At 34.1% G+C, this 21,581-nt stretch overlaps 2 protein-coding genes across 6 annotated transcripts in view; one reads left to right on the top strand and one right to left on the bottom strand.

Moving 5' to 3' along the window:
• Nucleotides 1–21,581, top strand: part of LOC140045084 (density-regulated protein-like) — a 211,506-nt gene that overhangs the window by 50,560 nt on the left and 139,365 nt on the right. The gene's annotated exons all lie outside the window — the stretch shown is intronic.
• LOC140045075 (uncharacterized) lies at nucleotides 6,654–20,546 on the bottom strand. 5 transcript variants are annotated; one of them, XM_072089809.1, is made up of 13 exons: nucleotides 20,501–20,546; nucleotides 18,158–18,267; nucleotides 16,856–17,070; nucleotides 15,772–15,964; nucleotides 14,361–14,527; nucleotides 13,813–13,914; nucleotides 12,948–13,025; nucleotides 11,414–11,507; nucleotides 10,824–10,925; nucleotides 9,986–10,175; nucleotides 8,451–8,616; nucleotides 7,561–7,668; nucleotides 6,654–7,275 (listed from the first exon to the last, which is right to left on the bottom strand). In XM_072089809.1, the coding sequence occupies exons 2-13, from the start codon at nucleotides 18,249–18,251 to the stop codon at nucleotides 7,258–7,260; spliced, it is 1,527 nt and encodes a 508-aa protein (XP_071945910.1). In that variant the 5' UTR covers nucleotides 18,252–18,267; nucleotides 20,501–20,546; the 3' UTR covers nucleotides 6,654–7,257. The 5 variants fall into 5 exon arrangements, with proteins under 5 accessions (XP_071945910.1, XP_071945914.1, XP_071945912.1 ...); XM_072089813.1 differs by having other exon boundaries at nucleotides 18,158–18,263; nucleotides 20,501–20,518; XM_072089811.1 differs by lacking the exon at nucleotides 20,501–20,546 and adding an exon at nucleotides 20,052–20,119.

Genomic DNA, 21,581 nt, shown 5'->3' with positions numbered 1-21,581 from the left:
GCTTGGTATACCAAGCGGATAACTCCTTGTTATTGTATGAGATCAACAGTTTTTTTCTGTATTATTAGTTATCCGTGCGATTTTATGATTTTTTATGATTGATCATAGACTAAAAACCAAGCATAAATTTGTTTTGACACTTTGTGAAAATTTAAGTCATATCAAGGGCAAACTTTTTGTGGATTAAAAATGCCATGTTTTACAAGACGTTACGCGCGAACGCGCATTTCTCTTCTACTTTTGTGTCTCGCGTATCTCAAAAACGTGTAAACATAATATTTCATAACTTTGTCAACATATGGCCATTCACGTGAAGTTGTGCACCTCCTATTGTGAATGACGTCAGAAATGCGCAACGTGACTTACGCGCGATTTTATGAATTTTGCGTATTTAACATAGATTGAAAACCATATAACAATTTAAATTGAAACTTAGCAAAAGTTTAATTTATATCATGCGCTAACTTTCTGTGGAAAAAAATTGCTTGTTTTACACAAAGTTACGGGCGCACGCGCATTTAAAATTCAAAATGCGCAAAATTAATTTTTAATCAACTTTCTACGCTGATCATGACATTTTGAGCATGTCAAAATTTCCTACGCGCTCGAACAATTGTATGCGCGTGGTGCGCACGTAGCGCTAAAAGTATTTTTTTTTATTGAATTATGTTTTTCCAGCCTTTTATAGTAATTTTACCAATTTTAAAACAATTTCGACTTACAATTACGTCATACGGGCACGTTGAATTGGATACTTTACGTGCGTTTTTTATAAAAAAGTTCAAAAATTCGTCAAAATTATGCCTTTTTTTAAACAGTCATAGATTCTAAACTACGTGGAGAACTTTTTTTTAATTACATATTCTGGAAGTTGATGAGTTGTAGATATCGGATCATGCATTAATATGGCTAACCGGACATTGTGACGTCATCGTATGGCCACACGAATGTAAAATATAGGATTTTTGTCTCTTTCGTTATTGCTCATCACATTTAATAGAGCACATCTCCACTTATTCGTTGTCCATTTTCACCCCGATTTTAATATAATCTTGTTCAATCAATCTTTTGCATGAATTAAAATTTTTTTAATTTTTTTAACGTCATCATGCCTAAAAATTTAAATTACGTTGGTGATTAATTTCATCTTTACAGTAAATTTTAATCTGTTATAGCTCGTAAGAATAAAATGTGATAATCACGATTAAAACGTTTTCAGGAAGCTATTGTATTGTAGATACAAAATCATGTGAACTTTTTGCCAATCAGATGTTGTGACGTCATCATATGGCCAGTTAAATAAACAAAGTCATATTTTCATCTTTTGCGTATAGTTCATTACATTTAAAAGAGCGCGCATTAATATTTCACGTATTTATTAATATGTTTCTGCTGAGATAATTTCCTTCCGAAATTGCTACATTCACGTTTCATTTTGAAACCGTCAACATTTTAAAAATTGGAATAAATAGCAGATCCCGCAATTTCATCTATTCTACACTGTATGTGATATGTATACAGATTGTACTGTGTATACTATATGACACAAAATAACAGAATTCAGCAATAACAACATATCATATTCTTCAGTTCAGGTCATAATGCCATAATCTTTTTCTGTGTCCAATATACCAACGTATGACGTGCACGTTGCGTTTGTCGTGCGGATAACTAACTCGTCAAAGTGACGAGTTTCATGTCTAGTTCTTCTTTCCATCCTTCCTTTTTGTGGATCGCGTTTCTCTAAAATGTGTAAACATAACATTTCATAACTTTGACAACATATGGGCATTTACGTGAAGTTGTGCACCTCCTATTTTTGAATGACGTCATAGTTGCGCAACGTGACTTACGCGCAATTTTATGAATTTCAATGATTGATCATAGATTAAAAACCAAAAGTCATTTAGTATTGACACTTTGACAAAATTTAAGTCATATCAGGGGCAAACTTTCTACGGATTAAAAATGGCATGTTTCACAAGAAGTTACGCGCGCACAAAATTAATTTCTAATCAACTTTTTATGCGTTTCTTGTCATTTTGAGCATGTCAAAAATTCCCACGTGCGCGCAAATTTTTACGCACGCGGTGCGCACGTAGCGTTAAAAACATATTTTTTTCTCTTGAATTATATTTTTCAAGCCTTTCCTAGTAATTTTGAAAACAATTTAGACCTTTTCAAATTTAAATAACGCCATACGAACACGTTGAATTAAACATTTCATGCGCGTTTTTTATGAAAAAGCTTAAAAAATCGTCAAAATGTTGTCTTTTTTTAAACAGTCATAGTTTCTAAAGTAAACCGTGAACCGTTTATTTTTATTACAAAATCTAGAAGTTGATGAGTTGTAGATATCAGATCATGCATCGATAAGGCTAAAAAAACATTGTGACGTCATCGTATGGCCACACGAATGTAAAATATAGGATTTTTGTCTCTTTCGTTATTGCTCATCACATTCAATGAAGCGCATCACGCTTATCTGTATTCCTTTTTCTCCTACATTTATATATTGTGTAGGTCAATCAACTTTCTTTAGCATGAGATAAAAATATTTTAATTTTTATGACGTCATCATGCCTAAAAATTTTAATTACGTGGGTCATTAATTTCATCTTTACAGTAAATTTTATTCTGTAATAGCTCGTAAGAATAAAATGTGATAATAGAGATTAAAACGTTTTCTGGAAGCTATTGGATTGTAGATACGAATTCATGTAAACATTTTGCCAATCGGATGTTGTGACGTCATCATATGGCCAGTTGAATAAAAAAAGTTGTATTTTCATATTTTGCGTAATAGTTCATCACATTTAAAAGGGTGCGCATCTATATTTTACGTATTCAAATTTCTTCTACACGTTAATATGTTATTCCTAAGATAATTTCCTTCTGAAATTGCTATCTAAGTGTTTCATTTTGATACCGTCGCCATGTTAAAAATTGGAATAAATGGCGGATCCCGTAATTTCACCTATTCTACACTGTATGTAATATGTATACAGATTATACTGTTTGCATGTATATACTATATGACACAAAATTGACAGAATTCAGCACTAACAGCATATCATATTCTTCAGTTCTTGTCATAATGCCATAATCTTTATCTGTGTGCAATATTCCAACGTATGACGTGCACGTGGTGTTTGTCGTGGTACGGATAACTAACTCGTCAAAGTGATGAGTTTCATGTCTAGTTTATTTTGGCTTTTGTCAAGAACACCACCATTTTAAACTTGATCTTAGAAACCCGGTACGACAATAATTGATCAAAATTTGGACACAATGGTTTGGAAAATGTAAAGAATATTGTGATGAGTAATGAGTATTAAAACATAAAAAACGTTACCGCTCGTCTGTGTATTGGCCTTTACAATGAACTATGGTTTGTCAAACCATAGCTTGTCTTACCATTATTGGTTTTTTTTTATAAAAAATATTATAAAAATCAGTCAGTCTACTAATTATATACGCCCTAACTATGGTTTGATATAGCGCAATCATTTTTTTTTTTTGTCTTTCGCCATCGATTATGCAAATATATGACGGACGGCACCCCGTAGAAATGTAACCACCAAGTGGATGCACAAACACGGAATGTAGTACAGTATAGCGAAACAAGGAACAAAACTGATTATAGAATAACGCTTGACATGACAGTACTTGAACGAATAACATTTCATCATAAACATATATTTTCAGGGCTAGCAAAATCACATCACAACAATCTAAAATATAAGTACTGGACCATACCATATCCGGCGAGAGGGGGGGGGGGGGAGCAATTCACACATACTGTGTATGTACGTTAAAATACAAATTATTGTAATGCATATTTATTAGTTGAACGGGGAGAATTGAAAGATAGAATGTTACCTTTAAATACTGGTTTCCACTGGAACGCCACGCAGGGACGTAGACGTAAAGCAAGCGAGTTGACCAATGTTCGAATATTCCATCGCTTGTGATTGGTCAAATCACTTACGCTACGTTACATCGTTGCGTTGCGTCTCTAGTTTTGCAGTTTATACCCGCAGATAACCGGTAGTCGTGGTCGCGCATTACTTTATATCCCATCGTGTAACAAAAAAAAATTAATTATAAAGTTTGATTCCCACTAGGACATACGATCGAGCAAGAAATTAAAAAAACTGTTTCTTGTCATTGCGCTTACATCTTTGCGTTGCCTCCTAGTGGGAAACTAAGCTTAAACTGACCGTTTAATTGAATTGAACTAAGAAATAAAAAACGGAACGGCATGTGATATTGAATGGCAAAGAATGTACTATTCGGTGTGTTGATTTGACAAAATAAATCTTAACTTGGGCCTTCTCTATTTCTATATATAAGTTCTCAAGAAAATTATATATACAGGTATATACAGGTAGATAATAGAACAATTAGTGTGTAGCAACCTTAACTACTGTCTGATCGGATTTGAAATAACAGAAGGGACATAGTTAATTTAACTTTATAAGTTTATACTGTATTAGTTTTGACATAACTAGCGATGTTTCGATCTGGGTACGAATCGCACGCAATCACAGTAATGTCCATATGAGCTATAGGCTTAACAAAAACAATGCAATCCACTAATTCTATTTAAAATACAGTCTATTGTTACGGATGCCCTAATTCAGGAAATCGTATTGTACAGTACACATTCCTACACTCTTTTTTCTTTGAAATTTCATAAATATGAGTATTCTAATAAACAATATGAATAAATTATACTGCAAACAATGACAAATGAATTTTTTAATCTTAAAGAGAGGAAATTCTATTTGTAAACCTTAATTAACATATAATTACATTACTATCAGGTTTGCCATAGAATAAACATTAATACTGCATTGTGGTGGGTTCGTCGTAGCACATATTACTGTATTATTGTTCATCTATTTTATTTGGAGAAATAGCAAACACATAATTGTCCGAATATAATACTGACAATGATTGAAAAAACAACAGACATATGTCACGCACACAAAAGGAACTTGCATAAAAAAAGTCTTAATGATCTTTTACACACCTGCCTAGGTTCTGACGCGCATCGGCGTGGCAAATAAATCGAGTCTCAATATTCCGTTTACACAAGTAAAAAGATTATTCTACGCATGCTCTAGTGTTTCTGAGTGTGCGCAGATTATCTTTTTACTCGATAGGCATAAGACGTAAAGGTGTAAAGTATCCGTGCTACAATAGTAGTGGAGTAATTAATCCAACCACTAAGCTAACTCCACTTATCTATTCATATCAACTTATCATTTTTTGGTAAAATGTCAATAATTTTGTTCCTGGAGAATAGCACCTATGTTCAAAATCTATTCTAATGTTTAATACTTTCATTTAATTTGTTTTAATTTCATTTTTCAGTATTTATACAAATTTACATAATCAAGGTAAAAAATTAGATTCACATGTTGACATTTATAGTGCATGCTTTTTAACCTGCACTTCGTTAAAAAAATACTAGTTACAGAGTACTGTATTACTAATAACAATTTATCACGGAAACAAAACAGAAACTACAAAAAACCACAAATCATAAACACGTCATAATGACAATATCTACAGCCTCAAAACAAAAACAGTTTTAAAAACAATTTAAAAATACATTATAAAACGACAGTACTGACATTACTAGTACTTTTGATATATGTACAACCAGTCTGTAAAATGCAACCATTATAGAAAGCATCCAGTGTGCAATGAAAACATTATGCAATTGTTATTGAATGTAATAACAATTATGGAATGCAACCATTCAGGTTTGCAGCTACTATAGAATGCTACCATTATGGAATGCAACCATTATGGAAAGCAAGAATTCAGGTTTGCAACCATTATGGAATGCAACCATTATGGAATGCAAGAATTCAGGTTTGCAACCACTATACAATGCAAACATTATGGAATGCAACAATTATGGAAAGCAAGAATTCAGGTTTGCAACCACTATACAATGCAAACATTATGGAATGCAACAATTATGGAATGCAATCATCCAGGTTTGCAACCACTATGGAATGCAACCATTTTGGTTTGGAACCACTATGGAATGCAACCATTATGGAATGCAACCATTCAGGTTTGGAACCACTATGGAATGCAACCATTATGGAACGCAACCATTCAGGTTTGCAACCACTATGGAATGCAACCACTATGGAATGCAACCATTATGGAATGCAAACATTCAGGTTTGCAACCACTATAAAATGCAACCATTATGGAATGCAAGAATTCAGGTTTGCAACCACTATAGAATGCAACCATTATGGAATGCAACCATTCAGGTTTATCAACCCCTATGGAATGCAACCATTATAGAAAGGAAGAATTCAGGTGTGCAACCACTATAGAATGCAACTATTATGTAATGCAACCATTCAGGTTTGCAACCACTATAGAATGCAACTATTATGTAATGCAACCATTCAGGTTTGCAACCACTAAGGAATGCAACTATTATGGAATGCAAGAATTTAGGTTTGCAACCACTATAGAATGCAACCATTATGTAATGCAACCATTCAGGTTTGCAACCACTAAGGAATGCAACCATTATGGAATGCAAACATTCAGGTTTGCATCCACTATAGAATGCAACTATTATGGAATGCAAGAATTTAGGTTTGCAACCACTATAGAATGCAACCATTATGTAATGCAACCATTCAGGTTTGCAACCACTAAGGAATGCAACCATTATGGAATGCAAACATTCAGGTTTGCAACCACTATAGAATGCAACTATTATGGAATGCAAGAATTTAGGTTTGCAACCACTATAGAATGCAACCATTATGTAATGCAACCATTCAGGTTTGCAACCACTAAGGAATGCAACCATTATGGAATGCAAACATTCAGGTTTGCAACCACTATAAAACGCAACCATTATGGAATGCCAGAATTCAGGTTTGCAACCACTATACAATGCAACCATTTTGCAATGCAACCATTCAGGTTTGCAACCACTATAGAATGCAACCATTTTGCAATGCAACCTTCAGGTTTGCAACCACTATAGAATGCAACCATTTTGCAATGCAACCTTCAGGTTTGCAACAACTATGGAATGCAATCAAAATACTGCAGTTACCGTAAAATGTCCCAATGTTATAAATTTGTCTTGAGATTTCAAAGGTCCTCACAACTTGTTATTATTCAAAGCGGATTCAAATCAAGAATGAACGTCCCAGATGGTGTGCAGGATTGGAGGAAAAAAGGTCAGATATTCTCAGTTCAACTTGGGCTGACATTCTATAACATAAATAAATAATGTATTATCATATGTTATACTACATATATAATAGTAAAATTGCTTTTGCTGAAAGTACACAAATAATATTTTATATAATATAAAAATTATGAGTACTTTACTTCCAGCATATGGAAAAACTATAATAATTAATTAATAAATTGATCTGAAGCGGACATATTCACAGGCTCAATAAATAGAAGTTAGTATTAGCTTTTTTAGCCGCATAATTTGTCACCTCACTCCAAGCATTAATATAACCAATACATATCAAGGTTTAAACAGACCTTTCTGGATGGAAAATATGGAGGTAGAGTCGTTTGCTCTAGACTTTGAACCATTTGTCTGGATTCTGTCAGAAGCCGATGAAGTTTACTTGTTGGTGATCCGTTCATCTACAAATAAAGCAAAAGAAAAAAATAGAGATGGGAGATGTTCAGAAGGACACTGCTGAATACAATATACTTTTGGGAGAAGGTGCGGGGTTTCTATGGTGCTTCAAACACTATGTGCTCTTTGAAGCCAAGAAATTATTATTAGAAAATCATCATTGTTGATGAATCGATAGAAACTATTTTAATGTGCTTATTATTATTTTTATAATCACTCAATGAAAGCAATTAAACTTCACTTTCACCAAAGGTTTTTGAACATTATCCGCCGCCATCTTGGATCCAACATAGTGGGCAAAATGGCATCTAAATTCACAATTTTCACTAATTTTTTTTTCAAATTTTCATATTGCACGCATTCATACACATGGGGTATCAAAATGATTGCATTGGAAGGTTATAAACTGCAGTTATATCACCTCTGGGTTTGTGTTATCAAAGTGATCAGAATTTGTACTGTGAAGGTTTTAAATTACAGTTGAAACCGTCCTGGAGAGGAGGAGGAGGAGATCGGGGTACCCACAATGGGGCAAGCATCTTTTCTAGGACTGTATGTAATCAATTTCAAAAGCAACATAGCATATATGCAGTAGTTTTTAGTGGGAAGTTTTTGATTTGCAATGAACGACAATAAATGACCAACCTAGGTCAGGTCAATTGATGTGTCGTTAGTCATCGTCTGGACCTAGAAACCTGCTTTGAGGTGAGGAGCAAGGGCACATGTACCAATAACTCTGCATGGGCACAATGACCTAACATGCCGTAGTTTAGAAAGCTCCCATTACCTCAGACTGGACAGAGAGTAGATCATCTGTATCGCCACTACTGTTTGCCTTTTCTGGAGTATTTTGAAGGCTGCTACTAATACTAGGACTAGCATGTTCACCGTTTGAAATCCTGCTGGATGAATGTTTAGATGGTGAGGTAGATGGTGATGTATCGTCTTTCAACCTGAAAATAAATATTCAAATATTATTTGAATTTCTTTTCCAATTCTCCACATTCCATAGCTTTAAAGGCCAGGTGCGGGTAAAAAATTCTATTGATCATATATTCCAATAATTATCGATCTATAGTTTCCACCTATGTTTCATAATTTTTGGGATTTTATTTGTGTTACATGAGCTTGTTGAAAATAAGCACTTTCTTATCAGTGGGGGGATAGTTCAAATTACACAGTAAAATCTCTATTCTTTTGTACACAAATTTTGTAAATAAAGGCATTTTAAAAAGCTATGAAAACTAAACGGTGTGGTAAAAAATGTTATCAGATGACTAAATGTAGGTAATATAACTTGAATATTACATATCTGGTATTTTTATTCAACTTCAGATTTTTATTTTCATGCTATAGCAAAAATTATCCACCGTATATCCACCATCTTTTTTCACCTTCTAGGAAGTCACCAGACATTTTATTACATTAGGTTACCTATCTAACTACTGAAAAAAAGTCTTCCTGGTTTTTATGGAAGAATTTTGCCAAATTTTGTATTTGACCATGAAGGGAAATTTGTGTTTTTTCATCTTGATTTCTGTTACAAATATTTGAATAATATACAATTAACCAAATATTATATTTAAAATTCATGCCTGTACCTGAGCTTTAAAGCACAGAGATATTTACTTTTCTTGCTAGCAACAACAAGAAGTTCACCTGCCTACAAAATTGAGATTATGTAATGATTGTGTATCCAATTGCTATGGTTGATTTGTGCCATGCATTTAAATGATTAAAGGTACTATTGCATACCCATCTTTTTGTAAAAAAATTGATACTGTTTTATAATGCAATATGCATGTAAATTGTGACACAAAACTCGTTTGTAGAGTGCGCCGTCTATAACTGCTGCTGCGGCCAAAAATCAATGTTTGTTATCAAACAAATAGAGAGGTTGCGAATTATGGAAATTATGGAAACCTAACTACGTCAGGTCAATCGATGTGTCATTGGTCGTCACCTGACCTACAATCCATCAAAACTATGTCAGGTGGAAGTAATGATCGCGTCCCAATATCTCCGCATGCGCACAATGAATTGGTGGTAGTAGTATAGTGTAGTTTGATGGTCGGTCACTATTTAATGAATGTCTTGTATTTTTGTTGAATGGCTAGAATATTTTTATTCGTTTAAAACCTGTTCTATTGAACTTAACAGTCAACTCATAAAATATTCTCACCATTCAACTCATAAACATTCATTATTTGTATAATAATTAACCACTAGTATTTTTCAATTACAACAATTCTACAAAAACTGTTATAAACATCTTCTAACATTTTTCCTTTTATTTAGCTTACAAAGATATGGTTAACTTACGGAGATATTTTAAAAGAGTTACTTTGCTGCTTCAGTAATTCTTGTTTACTGTCCAGATTTAGCTGTAAGAGGGCGACATCTCGTTGCTGTCGCTCATATATCTGTCGTAAATTAGTAAGCTCTGAATCAGTGCGTTCTTGCTTGGATCGTTGCAATTCCAAAAGCTGGTCTTTGCGTTTATCTCGTTCAACTACAATAGAAATGAGAAATTGTTTATTTTCCAATTTAAAGAAACAAGTCTGTTTTCCACTAGGTGAATATTTTGCGGGAATCAAACAATCCTGAGAATTTATTGTCATTTCGTGTCGCAAAAAGTAGTTGACGTTTGACTAAAAAAACAGGTTTTAGTTAATACACATATTTTATAAACTTAAAATATAAGACTATGAACGGCGAGGTAATGGTGATAGGAAGGCAGAAAGGAAAAAGTAAAATGTTTTACCCCAGAGAATGAAAAAATGTTTTCTTTAGTCAGAAAGTGAATCTTAGTTTAAATGTAGTTTAATTTTTGGTTGAATTAAAAATGTATGCAAACAAGAAAATGGAAAAAGGCTTCCTACTTTTTAGGAGTTTTATCAGATAAATAAACTAAATTGCTTTTTTGTAACATGACCACAGTGCTGATTTTGCCATTTTCCCCTAACTGTTATTCCATTTTTAAAAATAAAAATCTAATATAAAGGCAAAACACTGAAAATGACAAATAAGCAAAAAGCTAAATCAACAAATTTTATTTTTATTGTTTTAAAAAAAAATTTCCTCCACTTTTATTGCTCATTTTGAGGTCACCTCACCAAAATGCAGATTCTAAAATTTGTAATGAATTAAAACAAGATACCTGTAAGAGCCATGTCTCGTTTCATTGCATCATATTCTTCTTTCATTTGATTCATTTCTGTATTTTGTTCTTCATTTATTTTCATCTGCTCTTGCAATTTACCTAGGATAAATAAAATTAAAATATTTGTTTGGAATACGACGACAGTGGGAATGATTATTTTAGCAGGCAGAAATTTGGCAAGTTTGAACAAAGGCATTTCAGCCTATAAAGCTGTCTATACTATCAAACTTTATGTGACAAGAAAAAATGTGATGTACCCTGATGGACATAATGATATCATATCACTAACATATTTGGGCATATCACACTAATTTGATAGTGTAGACAAAGCTTAAGAAACTCAAAATATATTTGTGAAACTGCATTCTCATTGTGTTTTTATGGTTAGCATCATATTGTGGTTAGCGAAAGTTGTAGAAAAACTTATTTATGGTTGAATAGTTTTTCTTTTGTTAACTTTGCAAGAGATTTAGGTTGCCAGTTTTGGGATAGTCTTATTTCTGGGACAGGTTTGAGAATTGTTTTTGTTTTAGAGAGAGAGGTGATGAGGTAAAACAAAGTATCTAACTCATTAATAATGCAATTACTTTCGAGTTTTTCTCTTTCATCATCAGATTCAATCAATTTTTCTTTCCAAAGTGCAAGTCCTTGTTTGGCATCTTCTTCTGACTTTCGCAGTTGCTAAAAAATAAATGGAAAAAGTACTTAACACTACTTATGATAAATAAACCTTATTAAACAATCGTTAAAATATTATTACATACTAATTCTTTCCTATTCATTACTGTTTAATGTTTATTTGTAAGTCGGATTTCTATCTTCTATCTATCTTCTTTCTAATCTACCGTATATTTCGGTGTATAAGTCGCACCTGTGTATAAGACGCACTCCCTAACTGAGAGTAAAATATCGGTATTTTTTATATCGTCGATGTATAAGACGCACCTTATATTTCATCAAAACAATGTTTTTTTTTAAATTGTAATCAATATTATTGTAATAATACATTTTGTTATATCTACAAGAGCGTGCTTTATTTAGGTTTTTTCTTACCTAGGCTCGGCCACGCCCAGCCTCAACAAGTTGTTTCCAACTTGTTATTCATGAGTTTCGCACCCGCAACATCCGAGTGCATGACCGTGTGTGTAACATGCACGTGTGTGGGCTAGCCTCGCTCGATCATTTCGAGAGGGCGCACGTTTTCACGGACAATTGTATTCGATTAGTATCTATGTATCCGAGAAGTGTGTACGCTAGGTCCATGCTATAATCACTTGGAGAATATACTAGTCGAATACCGTACATGTGGCCGCCAAGAAGGGCTTGCGCTGGGGGTACGGCGGTCGGCGATCGTGCTATAAATAAATACTATTCCAACCGTAAACGTTTACAAATGAAATTTTATCGGAGCGCCTAAAACAGCTCCATAATAAACAAATCTTTTCATCATATTTAGTATAACATCACGCTAAAATGCCTTGAAAACTAGGCAGAAGCAGGTTGCCGTTACGTTAGTACACTGTAGGTGACGATATTTACACTCTGTGTGGTGAGGTTTTTATGTTCGGTGTATAAGACGCACCCTTAATTTAGAGGTCAAATTTGCGTGTCAAAAGTGCGACTTATACACCGAAATATACGGTATGTCATTTAAGGTCCAGACACACACCTTCTTTAGTGATTTATATCGTATAAGTCAAAGTCGAAAATCATGCAGCAACAACATGCCAAAATAAAGCTGACGAAACGTATGTAATTAGATAAAAACGATATGGGTGATAATGTCGGATCTTTTTGCGTTGAGCTGCGTTTTGTGGGTACCAGGAAAATCAAAACACCTTGAAGCGGATAGGAAACGACGACAAGCAGCATCCTTACCACCAACAGTCACTTGACTTCCAGTGATCTATTTTCAGTCATCTATGTGAATCAGTCTCTGAATCAGTTTATCAATGAATCATACATGCAACGTCATTGTCAGTAACGACGGACAACACATATATTATTATATACCTGAGTGTATCCTTGCCGTATAATATTCATTGAATAAAACAAATCTTACAACTCAAAATATTTTCTTCATTGGCAACTTATAAACATTATTAGTATATGTTAACCTACCTTGTATGCTGCATCTAATTTCTTCAGTTTGCCTGTTAGATCATTCAAATGAGTGGAGACTTCAATAAGATCTTTGTCCTAGATTGATAACACAGATCATAATAAAACACAAAATACCTCATAGAATGACGCCTCTGTCTCAGTAAAACTTTTGTGGAAGTCGTTATGAGGAGGAGGTTGAGATGGATGGGAAATGTTCTCAGAAAAGATGAACAAGAAAGAGAGCATGACATCTAGAAGCAGATAGTAGAAGAGCAAGAGAATATGGCCAAAGATGACATGGAAGGTCGACAAAGCATGAAAATCGGTTTAGAGGAACATGATGGAGGAAGCGGTGTAGCAGCATGGACTGAGTGACAGTCAGTGCACCCTTAGGGAGGGAATACAATGACTTTTAATCAAATATGAATACGTTATTCAAAATCATTTAAGCCATTCAGTTAAGCGTTTAAATTAAAATGTTAGTATTTCATTCAACTAAATAGGTGTTTCTAAAATTAAGAGGTGGGTTGGGGCAGTGGCTGAATTCACCATTAACACATAATTCTGGTGAAACCAGGCTTAAAGCTTTCTTAAGGTTATTTGGCTTCGCATCTATTAATTGTTTACTGATAATCTGTATTAACAAGTCTAGAAATTTACAGTACTGTACCACTTAAGGGAAATTATAAAATATTTAAATATTTATTGACTGGAGTGAAATATTTAGTATACTATAGTACCTGCTTGTAAAAAATGCCTGTCATTTCAGCATATCGCAAATGCTTATGTAATAGTTTGCAAGTTCGGTTTAGAGAGCTTATTTAGCAATGACATATTTTCAACAGGAATGCTTATTACAGTACAAATACTGTAAATCACATACTTTGAGTTTTATTATTGTTGTCAGTTCCTCTTCTTTGGCTTCAAGTTGTCCAATCCTTGCAGAAAAATCTTGGACTGCTTCATACAAATCATTGTTTTTATCCTGATTATAGAAAATTGTATCAAAATATTAAATCTTTTATTAATTTTAAGGAATGTACTGTATGTAACATTATAATCTCAGCATGAGTCAGGCTTGTGACTAGTTGATGTTACTTTTATACATGTAAATTTAGAGTTGCTGATGTCTTGTTATTTCCTAATGATAAACATACCCCAACCCCTTCCTCGCCAACCCGGCCTAAAATGGAACGAAACGCACCAGTCAACTAGATCTAAATTTACGTTTTGTTGGGACCTCAGATTAGTAATTCTAGGCATGAAAACAGAATTTTGTTTTTGAGTTTTCAAGAAATTGGGGAAAAAACGTAATATTTTAGGTGTGTGACGTAAGTGCTTTGGCAAAAATGGGTGAAACTCATACCAAGTCCATGAGATTTGATGTGCATGTATTTTCACATTATGTCACATATTCAATTTAATCTTTACCTCTAAATCTTGTACAGTCATAGATGTACTACTAGCCTTCTCGGACATCTGCTCCAGCTGTTTCTGAGTTGTTTCCAGAGCACATGTCTTGGAGTGGTCTTGAGTTTCCAGCACTTTAAGTCGAGTTGTTAAGCCCTTGAGATGTTCATTTTTATCCCGTAATTCTCCTAAATGAAAAATTATAATAGAAGAAACTTACTACTTTGTTGACAATTGTAAACCTTAAAGGTGCTCCGAAAAAATGGAAATAGCAAAATTATTAATGTTCAGACCTCCCAACTTGGAAAATGAAATATCTGGAGGGTTTATTAAACTATAGAGGGTGCTATATTGCTACACCAACCAGAGCCATATATAGAGAGAGTTACGACTTCGAATGGATTAGAAGCCGTGTTTGTGTCCAACTATTCCTATGTAGCGTATGGAGTTGAGTCTTTTGTTTTGAAAATGTATAACGTTCAAAAGGCTTTAATTATCGAATTTAATATCAAAACAATCAATTTGTTTAAAGGTTTTTGTTAAAATAATAAAAAAATTATAAAGTTACTGCGAACATGATTTTAAACAACAAAAATAGCAATTTCGGAACGGTTCTGGTTGTGTGCCCCATGCACGCTCTACGCGTGTGCGTTTAGTTTGTACAGCGATTCTCTATAGTAATGCATTGTTTTTACATTTTGTTGTTTAAAATCATGTTCGCAGTAAATTTATGATTTCGTTATTATCTTAACAAAAACCTTTAAACAAATTGATTGTTTTGATATTAAATTCGGTATTTAAAGCCTTGTGAATGTTATACATTTTTTAAGCAAATGACTCGACTCCATACGCTACATAGGCATAGTTGGACACAAACATGGCCGGCATGCACACCACGTGACTTTCTAAAATCCGTGAACGCAATGCCGTAACTCTCTCTATATATGGCTCTGACATCAACCATAGAGGGTGCTATGAAAAACCTAAATATATTGACATCTATAATGCGGGCCAAAGGCGAAAAAAGGAGTTGGCAACTCATTAATTCAAATTAAACAACGCATAAATGGATTAAAAAACATTATACGGACCGATATTAGTGTGTTTTCTATTCTCAATATCTGGAGTAATAGAAATTATAATTGAATATATATCAGAAGATTTTTTGGGTTTATCCAAAATATCAGGAGAGTAGGAGATGACTCAAAATATCTACAGACTCCCGCCATTATTAGGAGAGTTGGGAGGTCTGTATGTCAGAAAGGTGATCAGGTATATCTTTCGTAATAAATAGTATGTGTGTGACAGACACCGAAGTGAAAAGCGTATTCCTAAAAGCTATAACCTGTCAACAATTTTATAATCTGCTGCATGCATTAGAAGTAAAAGAAAATCAAAAGATTTGTAACGTTAAATTCGAAGCGTTTTGTACCTTCAAACCTATTGCATTTCTGCTCCAAAGCCAGTACTTTCTGTCTGTCATGTTCCCAAGCCTTTAACTGTTTTTGATGAGAAGCAACCATTTCGTTTAGCTCTCGGTCACGGTCCTGCAACTCGCTTATCATCAGCTGCAACTCCTTCCTCTGTTTCTGAACGGTGCTCATTTCAATGTCCGACACATAATTCTATTTAAAAAAGGTATTTATTGTATTGAGCATTTAATATCTTTTTGCTTTGTTATAGTGTACCGTGTGTTCCTTTTTTTTACTATTATTTTTCATACAGTAGCACAGCCAGACTTAACACAGTTTATCAATATAATAAAATAAAATTCACTTGTCCCGGGAAAGATTGCTGATTAGGCACACGCTTGACTGCTGTTTCGAGCACCGTACAGCTAGAAATGTTGATAAACAAGCTTTTCGTAGGTACATTGTATACTTGCGTGATACATCCTCCATATGTATACTTGCGTGATAAATCTTCCACGCATTTAAATCACCTACGAAGTTGTTAATTTACTTTTAAATCTGTTATTCTACGATAAATTACACCAACTAATCAAATTGTTCAACAGTTATACCTTGTGTACGTATAATGACCACCATCGCGTACGTACACAACTTGAGGTGTAAAAACCAAAGTTCCGAAAATGGTATAGTCCGTTGCGCGGGCTAATGTGTCCATTAAGTACACACCAGTACAATGATATTGAATAATTTATTTCCTTACAGAAAACGGTCTACACCTAGATATTTTGGAGAACAATTCCCTATTTTTTTTGACAAGAAGCCCACTGATTAATTGGTTACCTCAAAAAGTACTCGAAGATATTTCACTTAATTTTCCAGCACAATGGACGTATTGCTGTTTAAATAACAAGCAAACAGGATCAGGCCTAGAGATAGCTTGCACATTTACTTGTTCCTCAACAAATAAAGAACTTTATAACTATTTTAAAGCAGCATGTTCAGCCAATTTTGGGTGTTGAAATTCACTTCTAATGCCTTCCTTTTGAAAAAATGCTATTAGAACCAATACGGTAAATGGGTGAACCTGTGGTATCTGTAACTTACCTGTTTGGATGGTGATTTATAAACTCTTGATGATGAAGAAGTATGATTTCGAGATGAGCTAGTTCTACCAGCACCAGGACTTGATCCACTTCGTTTTAAAAGTGGAGAGGGAGGAAGATCAAATGGTGGATGTGTTGTGCTACCAAGAGAGCTAGAAGAATAGTCAATCACTTTGGCATTGGGTGTACTGTGGTATGGTTGTTGGACACTCACATCTATAAAATCAATAAATAAGAAAATGAATATATTAAATGTACACCAACAGAACTGTAGAAAATATGTGTCACTTCTCCTACAGAAAATTTGAAAAGAATATAATCCCTTGCATCGAGGCCTAGGGCTATGTTAATATAATACTTTAAACATTTAAGCTGAATTGGTAAGCATTTAGAAAAGTCTAGGGAATACCAACTACCTTTATGCCTAGCCTTCGTAGACCATGAGAAAGCTTTAGATTCAATATAAACAAATGCAGTAATCCGAGGCATAGAACCTTAATACATCAAAATTATCAAAGAAATCTATACCGATGCCACAGCAATTATACAACTTCACCAAGACAGTAAAACCATTTTCATCAGAAGGGGAGTGCATCAAGGTGACACCAAATCACCCAAACTATTCGCAGCAGCTCTAGAGGAAATCTTCAAAAATGTGGAATGGGAAAATAAAGGTATAAACATAAATGGAAGCAACCTTAGTCACCTTTGCTTTGCTGACGATATTGTTATCATTTCAAATACAGCTACTGAGATGGAGGAGATGGAGGAGTTGTTGGCTGAGATGTTCTTAACACAGAGAGTAGAAAAGTGGGTATGAAAATGAACATGTCGAAAACAAAAGCCATGTTTAATAGATATACCAACCAAATGGAAATAAAGATAGGAAGTGAAAAGTTCGAAGAAGTTTCAAAACACATCTACCTGGGTCAGGAATACATCCTGATGGTGACCAAACACAAGAAGTCAAAAGAAGAATGCAATCGGGTTGGGCATCTTTCAGTTATTAGTCTTATTCGAGATGGAGAGATGTGCTCAGACCGGTATCACAGCATGGCCAAGATTTGGAAGAGGCCTTGGCCCAGCAGTGGGACGATATGGGCCTAAGAAAGAAAAGAGGGCCCCTTATTCCGGCAAAAATAGAACATGGGCAACTGAAAGCAACTAAGCTTATGTCAACAGTCAGTTGAGTTCAGTTGCTTGGATCGCATATATCGACACAGATGTGTTAAGTTCCATGTCGATATAAGGGCACCTTTACAATAAATTTAAAAAAATCTACATTAAGTGTTATTGTTAATACCTCTTCCATTTATCTGCTTTATTCCATTTCGCTGATCTCTTCCGTAGTAACTATGGTAATTGTTGCTCTCTGCTGAAGTGTTTCTTGATTCCATTCTTTTTAAATACTACCTGTAAGAAAAGAAAAAAATAGTAATGAATAAATATTACAATTAACATTAAATACAATGCCATCACTACAGTACTTGATAACATTTATATAAAAGCCTACCAGGCCCTATCGATCGTACATTAGTATGACCCGACATTTGCTATAAAATGCAATAATTGGCGTTTTCGATTGGGGACATTAAGGATGTTCACACTCATGGTTTTTGGTCTGTTATACGGTAATCTGTGGCGTTAAAAGTCAACATTCCAATGCAATGCGTTAAAACTCTCTGATCATCAGGACTCACTCTCAGCAGATAGAACTAAATATACATTCTTGAAAAACGAATGAAAGTTTACATTAAAAAGTTGTTTTTTGTTTGTTCATACAGTATAATGTTACTCTTCAAATATACTGATTTGTACTACTTCTACTAGTCAGGTTTAAAGAGGTATTCCGTGTGAAACTTGTAAATATCTTTAGTGGGTCAAAATAAAGCAGAAAAACCTTGTTGCCCAATCTGTGATGAGTGAGGGGGGGGGGGGGGGGTCTTTTATGGGCCTTTACAAGATGGCAGCCAAAATATTATAGCCTATATCTTCGTAATGGCTGGTGTTACAGGTTTAGTTTTAATGCAAATTGCTCAAGGCCTATATATTTATATTTGATCTAATGAACTTTTTTGAATGAGTGGCCGAGCGGATACGTAGCCATAACATCGACAGGAGTTTGAGGCTCACTCACTCCATGGTTCTGGTGGTAGAATGAGTCTTCTCCGATAAGGACTAAAAACCGTAGGTCCAGTGTACACATCCAGCTCATGTGCACTTTAAAGAACCAAAGTACATATTTCGAGACGAGTAGGGGGTTACCCCAGTGCATAAGTACATTACAGCCACTGATCATAACTGGGCCCTCTTGGAAACCAGTCTTTAAATAAATATTTCAATTCAATTTTTGTCCAAAAAAATTAAAAGAAATATTTTTATTGACCTAAATAAATTTATAGACAGTTTTTTTATTACATTAGATCAAATACAAATATAAACGCTTTCTGGCTCCCCAACTAAATCAGTATTACTATTTTGATTTTAAAACGTACAATAATTAAATATCACAATAATTATAATATTAAGCCTATGTTAGCATGTACTTGATGATATTTGATTTAATACCGGGCAAATATTTACATGACTTTCGCAATACATTAATAATCATTAATATGCTACCGTAACATAAACGCACCCTTCCTATTTATTTTATTATTTGGAGACTAATGACAATTTAACAAACACAAAAGTTGAAAATTACTTAATTAATAAACAAAATAAAGTAAATTTTATCTAGGCTATTAAAATATTAAATTAACTTTATTATTTTTTTAATTTAATTCGGCGCTAGTTCCGTTTCGCACCTGTCACTTATTTCGACTCAAAATTTGTTAAGTAACTTTATTGTGAGTACCACACCTTAGAATTAGGCCTAAAAAATAGGAGATCACACAAAAAGTAACGAATAAATCACTTTAAATTGATGAATTTACGATTATGATTGCTCTTTTGGCGCTCCATTGAAACAACAACATTGAACGCGAAATTCACGAACCGATGTACGAGAAACACGTCTGTAAATTCATCAATTTAAAGGATTTATTTGTTACTTTTGTGTATCTCCTTCGTAAAAGTATTTTGAGGCCTATAATTCTAAGGTGTGGTACTCGCGATAAAGTTACTAAACAAATTTTGAGTCGAAATAAGTGACAGGTGCGAAACGGAACTAGCCTAACGCCTTTAATTCTACCAACTAGGCTAGAGTATGTGGAGATCCGAGTATGCCTAGGCCTATATTATTTTTAGGTCTGGCCTAGGCTAGGCCTAGACCAAATATAGGCCCTAGCTAGGCCTAGCACCGAATTACGGCGGCCTATCGGCATAGAGGATTCAGCATAGAACCTATATAGCTAGCCTAACACCCTCTATCTATCAAGTATCCCCTAGGCTAGGCCTAGGCCTAGGCTAGCTAGTCTAAACAATTAGAGTAGGTTGGGCTACTACTAAGGGCTAGGCCTAGAGGCTAGGCCTACCCTAGCTAGGCCTAGGCCTAGGCCTACTATGCCTAAAAACTGATTTTAAGGGTTAGGTGAATGAACAGTTATTTTTTTATCTAGCCTAATATATTTTACGGATACTTTACATGGATGATCCCTTTATATTTGCAAAATTTAATAAACAATTAACAAAAATATAGGTACACCTTTCTCAAGCATCGTAATTTGTTTTCAAAAATGACGTTATTACTCTGTTGACATGACACGCACGGTTGACTTTATGATTTTGAATAAATTAAGAGAGGGCGCATCTATCTATATATAAATTTACGTAAGGGCAAAAATCGGTAAATCGTGCGTTATTTCTAGAATGTTTACTCGATGGTATATAAAGTTGGTTCGTACTTTCGGTACTTATTTTTTGACCACCTGATGTAACCCTGTTTACTAATTAAATTGAGTTCGATAATTAGTTATTGACGATTAAAACGAATTTAGGTTCAACGATTTGCCCCAAATAGGGGTGTTTTCCGATCGTGGTATACACTGTCTAATGGCTGTCAATTTGAAAAATACCCGCACACAATAATACAAGGACACTTCGCATTTTCCTATCTCCTCCTACGATAATTGTTTTTAATAGCTGAAAACCGGTTGAACAGTTCGAGTACAGCGTCATAATGTTGAAGACAGGCCGATTTTCTTAAAAAAATGCTATTTTGATACATGTAATATACGTTTTTACAAATGTATTGATTTGTGATGAATGGAACATTCAAAATTATTTGGTTTAACCATAGAGGTATAGATTTAGATTTATGGGCCCCCTTGGAGAAAAAACATAAATAGTATTGCAATGCTGTACAATACTGTTAAGGTATTAACCACTTTTGATCGCAATTTGAATCGCAAATTTCTTACTGTGAGCGTTGGTACTGTTAGATATAATATAAACAAATATACAAATAAACTTTATTACTGTGAATGTGGGTAGGCCCTACTGTTAGATTATAAACATATGATATACAAATAAATAAACGTTATTACTGACAGTTGCTTCTCAATTCGTTTGTATTAATTAATAATTTAAAAATATATAAACGTACGTAGTGGTGTATCGTTACATGTACTTTACTATTTCAATCGACTATGACAGTGAGAGTTTTAACAAAGTATTAAATCGTAAATGTTTTACTGTATTTAGTGGTATATTATTTATAGGCCTATAAAACATTAAAAACAATATTTCGTTACTGAGTGGATAAGAATATATTTTAAAATGTTTCC

This window comes from Antedon mediterranea, chromosome 3, assembly GCF_964355755.1.
Source record: "Antedon mediterranea chromosome 3, ecAntMedi1.1, whole genome shotgun sequence".
NCBI classification, from domain to species: Eukaryota; Metazoa; Echinodermata; class Crinoidea; order Comatulida; family Antedonidae; genus Antedon; species Antedon mediterranea.
Note: the sequence above shows the minus strand (reverse complement) of the source record. Positions and strands in the feature narration are given on the sequence as shown.